General features: G+C 50.4%; 1 protein-coding gene across 1 annotated transcript in view; it reads left to right on the forward strand.

The window, feature by feature from the left end:
* ZBTB47 (zinc finger and BTB domain containing 47) overlaps nucleotides 1-8,887 on the forward strand; it is a 52,357-nt gene extending 43,470 nt beyond the window's left edge. The window contains exon 6 of the mRNA XM_082192311.1: nucleotides 749-8,887. Within this exon, the coding sequence (XP_082048437.1) occupies nucleotides 749-1,152 (404 nt within the window). The 3' untranslated portion in view covers nucleotides 1,153-8,887. The remainder of the gene's footprint in view (nucleotides 1-748) is intronic.
* The last annotated feature ends 1,297 nt before the right edge of the window (nucleotides 8,888-10,184 follow it).

Consider the following 10,184-nt stretch of genomic DNA (forward strand, 5'->3'; position numbering starts at 1 on the left):
TGGATTATTGTAACTCGCTCTATGTGGGGCTGCCCCTGAGACTGACCCAGAAACTCCAGCGGGTGCAGAATGCCGCGGCGAGACTCCTTATGGGGTCTTCGCTGCGAGATCACATTCATCCGGTACTATACCAGCTGCACTGGCTCCCGGTGGAGTACAGGATCAGGTTTAAGGTGCTGGTTTTAACCTTTAAAGCCCTATACGGCCTAGGACCCTCGTACCTACGGGACCACCTTTCCTGGTATGCCCCACAGAGAAACTTACGGTCTTCAAATAAAAACATCTTGAAGGTCCCAGGCCACAGAGAGGTTAGGCTGGCCTCAACTAGAGCCAGGGCTTTTTTGGCTGTGGCTCCGATCTGGTGGAACGCTCTGTCACAAGAGGCTAGGGCCCTGCGGGACTTGACATCTTTCCGCAAGACAGAGCTGCTCCACCAGGCCTTTGGCCAGGGCATAGTCTGACCCCCTCCTTTGGCAATCTTCACAGAGCTCTGGCCCAATGGCTGCCATCGGTTTGATTTGAATTAATTTTATAATGAACGATTTTAGAGTGTTGTGTTGTGTTGTGTTCTACTGTTGTACTGTTTTATTGTTGTTAGCCACCCTGAGCTTCGGCTGGGGAGGGCAGGATATAAATAAAATTTATTATTATTATTATTATTATTATTATTATTATTATTATTATTAATATGGAGTAGGATTTCAATGATGCAACCTCTCCCACCATCTTTCTTCTCCCTTCTCCCCAGGCGAAAAGCCATATATCTGTGAGATCTGTGGGAAAAGCTTCACCAGCCGGCCCAACATGAAGCGCCACCGCCGGACGCACACAGGCGAGAAGCCCTACCCTTGCGATGTCTGCGGCCAGCGCTTCCGCTTCTCCAACATGCTGAAGGCCCACAAGGAGAAGTGCTTCCGGGTGAGCAACCCCGTGGCCTCGGACCCCAACGGCAACAACGCCATTGGCCTCGCCGCTCCCCAGGCCGCCGGCTCGCCTCAACTGACCACGGGCGTCCCGCTGCACGGCACGCCGCATTCCCATGTGCTCCCCTTGCCCCTCATGCATGTGCACGCACAGAGCATCCCTCCTCCGCCGCTCTTGCCGCCGCCGCCTCCTCTCTTCCCGGGCAGCAGAGTGAACTTGAACAACTAGGCCCTCGCCCAGCTGTTGAGCGTGCGGGCGCAGAACCGGCCTGTAATTCAGTAAGTGCCCAGCAGGTGTCAGTCACGAATGTCGTGGGCAGCCGTTGGTTTGGGTTTTTCTTCTTCGACAGGGCCTGGTCTTTTGCCTCCAGCTTGAAGAGGTTGAGGTTCTCAACTCCAGCCATCTTTGCTGCTTGAGTTGCGTAGAATTTGAAGGTCACATTATGTTTTCTTCACGCGTGGAAGGCTGTAGACAAATGCCGCTGGCGTCCATTTTTTGGGCTCTGAAGATCTTGGGGTGTGCTAAAGGCTGTTCGACAGACCTTGCCGGTTTTGATGGCTCAAAAGAGAGCATTCTCTTCTTTAGCTTATCCTGCCACGTCTGGTGGAGAGGAGAGGTTGAGCACATAACAAGAGTCCTTCTGGATCATCCTATCTAGTCCTCTTCTCACAGTGGCCAACCAGAATCCCTAAGGTGAAGCCACTGAGTAGCACTCTCTCCCCATTAACACCTGTCCTGAGAGATCTGCATTGGCTCCCAGTATGTTTCCAAGCACAATTCAAAGTGTTGGTGCTGACCTTTAAAGCCCTAAACGGCCTCGGTCCTGTATGCCTGAAGGAGCGTCTCCACCCCCATCGTTCAGCCCAGACACTGAGATCCAGCTCTGAAGGCCTTCTGGCGGTTCCCTCATTGCGAGAAGTGAGGTTACAGGGAAACAGGCAGAGGGCCTTCTCGGTGGTGGCACTTGCCCTGTGGAACACCCTCCCTTCAGATGTGAAGGAAATAAGTAGCTATCTTATCTTTAAAAGACATCTGAAGGCAGCCCTGTTTAGGGAAGTTTTAAATATTTAAAGATGTATTGTTTTTAACACTCGATTGGGAGCCGCTCAGAGTGGCTGGGGAAACTCAGCCAGATGGGTGGGGTATAAATAATAAATTATTATTATTATACTTGCCATTCCCAACAACCACTTTGCTGAGGCATATGACATCCCTTCCTGGAAGTGTTTATGTTTCCCTTGAACCCAGAAGTCTTTCACCTTGGGAGGTGAAAAAGAAAGAGATGGGAGTTGTAGTTCGACAACATCTGGGGACCTACAGGTTGAGAAAGGCTGCTCTAAAGGAATGGGGAAAGGGAAACCTCTTTTCGCAGTTGAGCTGCAGGGAAATAGCAAGTCCAGGGTGTGGTTGATGCCATGATTTGTGGAAGTGGCTAGATGTTGTGTCTCCCAGAGGCCAGCTTTCCATTCCTTAAGAGCCCAGCAAGCTGCCTTCATACCACAACAAGACCTGTGTCCATCTAGTTCAGTATTGTCTACACTGAATGGTAGCAGCTCCCTAGAATTTCAGGAGGGGGGTTTATTGCAGCCCTACCAGAAGATGACTTGGGGGATTGACCTGGGACCTTCTGGTTGCAAAGTAACTGCTCTAACCACTGAGCCTACAGCCCTTCCTCCCCTTCCTCCATCTTTCGGTATCAGCACGACTTGTGACTTCTCATTCTCTGTTGCTCAAGGGACCCGTTCCTCCCTGCACAATGGGAGAGACGAGGCTAAACCTCGTTGGTGGTCCATGAAATCGCACCAGAGGAGAAGAGTCCTTCTCTTGATTTCCCTCTTGAAGTACAGATCCCCTCTCACCCTTGCATGGCTTTAAGACAAGCAGGCTCTATGGAAGAGTCTTTGTGTACCCGAGAAATGGAAATAAGGCCACAGGCTACAGCCTTCTGTTAATTCCAGTAATTTATCAGTGGGCTAATGCACTAAGCAAACTCCGTTAGGGTCGTACCTGCCTACTTTCTCCTCTGCCAAATGTTTCTGAGCTGGCCTGGGCAAGGATCTCTGGCCTCTTTTTTTTGTAACATAAAGAATTTATTATTTTAACCTTTTTGCACTTTATTAATCCATCATAGTAACTCTTCCTCGTTTGGGTGCTGGCAAGGTATTCCGGACTCTGTTGCGGGCTAATGAAATCAGCAGGCCAGTTCGCTCATGTGCCACTGCTAAGCTGGTTCTGTTCATTTCAAAGACAAGACGCCTCAGTCAAGCCCCATGGAAAACAGGCAGAACTTGAGAAGCTGCAGCGCATAGGCGGATTTGCCCCATCGGCATGCAAAAAAACCAACAACACAACCCCACATGCGCGCGGACAGGTCCGTGTGCAATGGGCGACTTACGAGTCTCGTTGGGTATTCAATTCGGCAATTTCTCCTCCTTTGCCTGAAACTTCACGGCTCCTCTTCAGCTAAAACGCCCAGACCACTTTGCCTCTCTACGTATTTGGGTTTTTTTCTGTGTGTGTCTTTAGTGTGAACTGAAGCAGGGCTGGTCCCTGGAACAACAGCCATAACAAATGGACAGGAAAAGATGCGGCGAGAAAGTTGTGGCTTGGGCGGGTGGGGGGAAAGGTCGAGACGGTGCAATAATTGCTAGGTGTGTCGGGACAGAACGCTGCGGCGCCGAACCTTTTGGGAAGAAGACGTCGTGGGCCTCTTGGTGAGAGAGGCTTCCCGGTTTGACTGTCCGTGGCAACCTCTTCCAGAGACTTTACAGAGTGATGGCTAGCCTCGGGGAAAGGGGGTGTCTTACCTACACCCCTCAAAATAACCCCAACAACCTCGTATTCCTTTGGAGAAAGAGAAAAAGGCAACGTACCATGACTCCACATGCCTCAAAGGTAATATTCTGAACGCGTTGCTTTCTACAGCGTTTGAAACCCGTTGCCCGAATATGCCAAGAACGAAGAGAAACTGAAAAAGACGCGTGTATCGTGGACTCTCTCTTTTAGCGTTACAAACAAAAAAATATTTACAATGAAGCACTTTATTCTATATAGATCTGGTGTGGGTGGGGTTGGGGTTGGGGGTGGGGAGGAGGAGGATCTGAGTTCTGAGAACAATGGCTTAAAAAAAAGAAAAGCGGCGTCAGAAACGTTCTGCAAAGTATATTGCAAACTTTTCATTTTAACAGTCGTGTGAATAACCTGCATATGCTTTTACTTTCTAACTTTCAAGGGAAGCAGCACTCCGTGGTCAATGATCTTGCATTTTTCCTGTTTATCCTCAAATTGAAGGGTGGGGGGCGGACGACAGAGCAGCTTTGGCACCATTGGCCAGTGGCGTTTAGTTCCTGTTGGGTCTGGCAGGGCGGAAGGTGGGGAGCCCACCAGTAGGTGGCGCCAGAGCCAGCAGCAGGCAGAGCAAATTCTCACTAGGCGGCCATCTTGTCCCACCCTGCTGAGTTGTATGAGGGCAAAACTGAGCCTAAAAAGGAGGAGGCAGGGCCAGTCTCCTCCCCCCACACCTCTTTTGGCCACGTAATGCTAGTCTGTGGATGTAGGGAAGGTGCTATTGGCTGCGAAGGATCTGTATGTGTTAGGGGCAAGCTTAATCGTTCCCCGAGGGGGAATAGGTAGGGGGAGCGTGCCCAATTTTCTCCCCTTAAAATCAGACCACCTGCATGTGCAGCACCAACAACCCACAAGGGTTGTTCACTGAGGTAACATGGAGCATTGTTCCAGAAGCTTCCAGAGAGTTGTGTTGAATTTGCAGCTGTAACCCCCAGAGAGAGGAGGACCTCTGGAAGTGCCAGGGACCATTCCTGGTATGCCAGGCAGCTTCCCACCCCACCCCAAATTATCCAGAAGCGAGTCCTTCTCCAAATAAACCAGGAGACCCCCACCCACCCAAAGTTTTGGATCTCACCGTTGCCATAAAAATGACTCCTGTTTGCCCATATGCAAGCCATTCCTTCTCGGCTTCAGCCCTCTCATTCCCTCCCCTCTCAATATGGGGGTAATCATACTTTGCAGGGTTGTTGAAAGGTTTGCAAGCTAAGGGAAGCGAAACGTTTCGGATCGCGTTTCAGAGCTGACATCCCACATCACTGGGAAGACACTTCAACCTTTCCTTGGTTGGTGGGTGGGTGGGTTTGTTTCCATCAATATAGTTCACCCCACATTTATCACTTGTGGGGAGCTTCCAGCCTGCAGGCCAGTCTCGGCCAGCCAGGGTTTCAGTTTGGTCCGTGAGGTCATCCACATGAAACCATATCAACTTGGCCATCAGATGATGATACCTCAGTGGGCAGTTGATGTCAGATGGCGGGTGGGTTCAGTAGGTGCTGTCAGTCTCTGCAGAGGACAGGCTTCAGCTGATTCATAAGCGGGGGTTCAATACTAGGTTTGGCTGCCCCCCCCCAGGGAACTGCCTTCTGCAATTGCTCCCTGCAGAATATCCCATCAGTGGCTGAGCAGTGAGTTCATTCCTGCTTGGGTGCCATCTCCCCAAACCACTGTGGACCATTGGGCAGGTCTGTGGGACCACCCAGCAGCCAATCACTGCAACATCAGCAGACCCAAATGCAGGTGTTCCCACCCACCTGTCGAAAGCTTGGGGAAATAAAGAGCTGGCCTGTTCTATATAAGGCAAACATATTGATGGGAAAAGTGGCATATCTCCAAGGTCCAATGCCTGGACGTCTTAAGCTGTGGTTCTGCAGGAGTATCCACGAGATCCTTAGCTTTTCCAAAGCGCTGTTCCAAAAACAAGCCAGGCACACGGAGACCTGCCTTGTTGCAGCTCAGGTTACCCACCCAGAGCCCAGGATTGCTTAGGCCAGGTGTGTGAGATGCCTGTTTCTTCCTCCAGGTACAGTAGGACTGCAACTCCCATCATCCCTTGCCACGGGCCATGCTGGCTGGGGATGATGGGAGCTGGAGTTCAACCGAACCTGGAAGGGCCGCCGATTCCTCAACCCTACTCTGCCCTGACTGGGAGCAGCTTTTGCAGGGTCCTGGGTAGGTCTCCTGCTAACCAGTGGTCCTTGAAACTTGGCGTGCCATTGGGGGTTGAACCCAGGATCTTCCGAAGCCCAAGCAGATGTTCTGTCACTGAGCTATGGCCCCTCCCCAAAGTCTCCACATCCCCTGTGTGGATATTCTTGCAAGAGTGCAGGTAGCATCTGCTGGAAGCCTCCAAAACCAGGGATGTGACTGAATAGGACCTTTTTGGTGGCAAGGCAGGATGCCTACTGAGTGTGCCTGGGTGATCCTTGCGTTTCAGAGAATCATAGAATTGTAGAGTGGGAAGGGACCCCAAGGGTCATCCAGTCCAACCCCCTGCAATGCAGAAATCTCAACATGCAGTCCCCCATTCCCCACCCCTCATTCCAGTTCAGGTGCCTGCCTAACTATTGTGTGACTCTGTCTTGATCCTGGAAAGGGGAAAGAGAGTTTTCCACATCCTTTCTAGGCTCCTGTGAATGAATGGACGATTGCGTACAGTACGCTGGTATGCCCTTTTCTCCTCCTGATTTAGCCAGGCTGGACACTTGGGCAAGGCTGCATGTAACACTCTTTTTATCCCTGGCATACCAAAAGGACGTGTGTTATCACAAAGAACGTCGGAAGAACAGTTCAGGGAGTCGGGCACGTTAAGCCTGGAAAAGAGGAGATAAAGGTAAAGGGACCCCTGACCATTAGTCCAGTTGTGGCCGACTCTGGGGTTGCGGCGCTCATCTCACTTTACTGGCCGTGGGAGCCGGCATGCAGCTTCCGGGTCATGTGGCCAGCATGACTAAGCCGCTTCTGGCGAACCAGAGCAGCGCACGAAAATGCCATTTACCTTCCCGCCGGAGTGGTACCTATTTATCTACTTGCACTTAGGGGTCCTTTCGAACTGCTAGGTTGGCAGGAGCTGGGACTGTGCAACGGGAGCTAACCCCGTCGCAGGGATTCAAACCGCCGACCTTCTGATCGGCAAGTCCTAGGCTCTGTGGTTTAACCCACAGCGCCACCCGTGTCCCTAGGAGATGAGATAGCCATCTTCACATATATCAAGGGCTATAGAAGAGAGAACGAGCTTGTTTTCTTCTGCTCCTGAGAGGGTAGGACTCCAACCAAGGGCTTCAAGTGACGAGAAAGGAGATTCCAGCTAAATTTCAGACCTACCTTTCTGGCAGTGAGAGCTGTTTGACAGCGGACTCCCACGAGAGGGGTAGACTCTCCTTCCTCGGAGGTTTTAAGCAGAGGTTAGGTGGCCTTCTGTTATGGATGCTCTAGTTGAGATTCCTGCATTTTTAGGGGGTTGGGCCCCTCCCAACTCTATGAAGAGTCCTGTTGGATCAGGTCAAAGGCCCACCTAGTCTAGTCCAGCGTTCTGTTCCCACGGTGGCCAAGAAGACGCTTGCCCAAAGCTTCCAACCAGGACCCGATCACAACACCTCTCTCCCGCTTTGTGATTTCCAACAGCCTCCATTCAGAGATCTCTGGCAGTGTTGGCAGAGCATGGCTGCCATGTCTGGTAGTTCTCAGTAGCCCTTTCCTCCATCAGTTTGCCCAATCCTCCTTCAAAGCCATCTAAGGCCATTATTGCCTCTTGTGGGAGTGAAGCCCCTAGTCCAGGGTTGGCCAACTCCCAAGAGACTACTATCTACAGTGGTACCTTGGCTTACAGACGCTTCAGGTTACAGATGCTTCAGGTTACAGACTCCGCTAACCCAGAAATAGTACCTCGGGTTAAGAACTTTGCTTCAGGATGAGAACAGAAATTGTGCGGCGGCGGCGGGAGGCCCCATTAGCTAAAGTGGAGCTTCAGGTTAAGAACAGTTTCAGGTTAAGAATGGACCTCTGGAACAAATTAAGTTCTTAACCCGAGGTACCACTGTAGAGGAAAGAGTGGCCTGTTGTGTTTAGGTTCAGCTCATGGGCTTCCCAGGGGTGTAGCCATAGCTCCAGGAACATGATTTTGAGGTGGTGCGAACTAAGCACAGATCCCCATCCAGTGATCTACTGATCTTCCAATAGGTCACGGTCTACCTGTTGGACATGCCTGTCCTAGTCTAATAACCTCTGTGTTGGGTGAAGCAGCACTTTGTCTCTCCTCAATCCTGACTGCAGCATTGGGAAGAGAGCATGCTAGGAATTTCTTCCCCGGGGAAATGCAAAAGAAGGTTTTCTTGCACGACCCTCTCCATGTCTGACAACAGCCCTGTGAGGTCAGCCAATTTAAAAATGGAGAGCTAGGGAGGCAGTGAGTGAGAAAGAGTGGCTTGGCTACCCTGCATCTAATAAAGCTGATTGTGAAACGTGAAGCCAGTTCACAACTCGGGTGTTTTACTACTTTGCGATTACACCAGTCAACAAAAGTTTGAAGGAAAGATTAGAAGGAAATGCCCAGGCTTCCTATGAATAGATTATCTGAGGCTTCTTAGAGCAGCTTGCTAGATAGAGGCAAAGCCATTTCTACAGGGGTTTGGGGAGACCAGGCAACATTACAAAAAAGACAGGTGAGCGTGAGTGCGAAACATCCTTCAGAACTTGGGCTGACTACAAAATTTGAGCCTGGGATTTCCCCCCCTGGCATATCGTACCAGCCTGATAACTTTCTTAAGGTTTCACTATGAAAAGCTCCTTGGTAACAGCTCCTTTACTACGACAGCCTCCTTGTTAACAATGTCGTCGTCTTCTTCTTTTAGGGAATTGAAAATGAGCGTTGAGGGTCTCTGATCTGTCATGTGAACCGTAAAACATTCCTAATGCTTTTTTTTAATTAAAAAGTATATATACATATATTATTTAGGCCCTGCTTCTTCCAATTAATATCAAACACTCAACGGACAGTGGGACCTTGCTTAATCGTCACCAAAATGTTCTGTTTTGTTGAGGGACATTTTTTGAGGGGGGTGGGGAGGAATTGGAGAGCTGTTTCCAAATCTTACACCTAAATAAAATGGAACTTTCTTGATCTGAGTGCGCGTGCCATTCTTTTTCCAGGAGGAAAATCTCTTGTGTGTCTAGTTATTTGTGAGCCTCAGTGTCTATGGTTGAGATGTTCAGGGGAAAGTTGGGAATATAAGACGGAACAAACGATTTGAGTCTGAGGTTACTGGAACACACGGTTTGACCTAAAGGGTTTAGCTACCCCAGGAGAAAGAGAGGGGAATCTGTGGGAGAAAGGGCAGAGTCAAGAGCATGGGTAGGCCCAATCGCCTTCTAAATCTGGCCAGCAGACGGTCCGGGAATCAGCATGTTTTTACATGAGTAGAATGTGTCCTTTCATTTAAAATACATCTCTAGGTTATTTGTGGGGCCTGCCTGGTGTTTTTACATGAGTAGGATGTGTCCTTTTATTTAAAATGCATCTCCGGGTTATTTGTAAAGGTACAGGTAAAGGGACCCCTGACCATTAGGTCCAGTCATGACCGACTCTGGGGTTGCAACACTCATCTCGCTTTACTGGCCGAGGGAGCCGGCATACAGCTTCCGGGTCATGTGGCCAGCATGACTAAGCCACTTCTGGCGAACCTGAGCAGCGCACGGAAATGCCGTTTACCTTCCCACCGGAGTGGTACCTATTTATCTACTTGCACTTTGATGTGCTTTTGAACTGCTAGGTTGGCAGGAGTAGGGACTGAGCAACGGGAGCCCACCCCGTCGCTGGGATTCGAACCGCCGACCTTCTGATCGGCAAGTCCTAGGCTCTGTGGTTTAACCCACAGCGCCACCCGTGTCCCAATGGATTATTTGTGGGGCATAGGAATTCATTCATTTCCCCCCCAATATATAGTCCGGCCCCCCACAAGGTCTGAGGGACAGTGGACCGGCCCCCTGCTTAAAAAGCTTGCTGACCCCTGGTCAAGAGGGCCAGTGCCTTCCCATTTCCAGAACATCTTCAGATTGTTCCATCTTCCCTGGGCTACCAGACAAAGAGCTGCAGATCTCGAGGGGACCCTGAGGGGACCCTGGAACTGTTGGGGTGGTGTGGAGGGCAGCTAGTAGGAGGCAGAACCAAAGAATCAATGGGGGTTCAGAAAACCTGTTCCCTTCTTCCTCTCTTGCAAAGACACAGTGGGCACTTAAGCAAGAATCAGATACTGTCACGCCCAGCCACTGAGCCAGGTAAGTCAACTACAGATTTCAGATTCCCAGGCATCGACATCAAATACAGTGGTACCTCGGGTTACATACGCTTCAGGTTACAGATGCTTCAGGTTACAGACTCCGCTAACCCAGAAATAGTACCTTGGGTTAAGAACTTTGCT

The sequence above is a fragment of the Podarcis vaucheri genome, assembly GCF_965113315.1.
Source record: "Podarcis vaucheri genome assembly, chromosome: 12".
NCBI classification, from domain to species: domain Eukaryota; kingdom Metazoa; phylum Chordata; class Lepidosauria; order Squamata; family Lacertidae; genus Podarcis; species Podarcis vaucheri.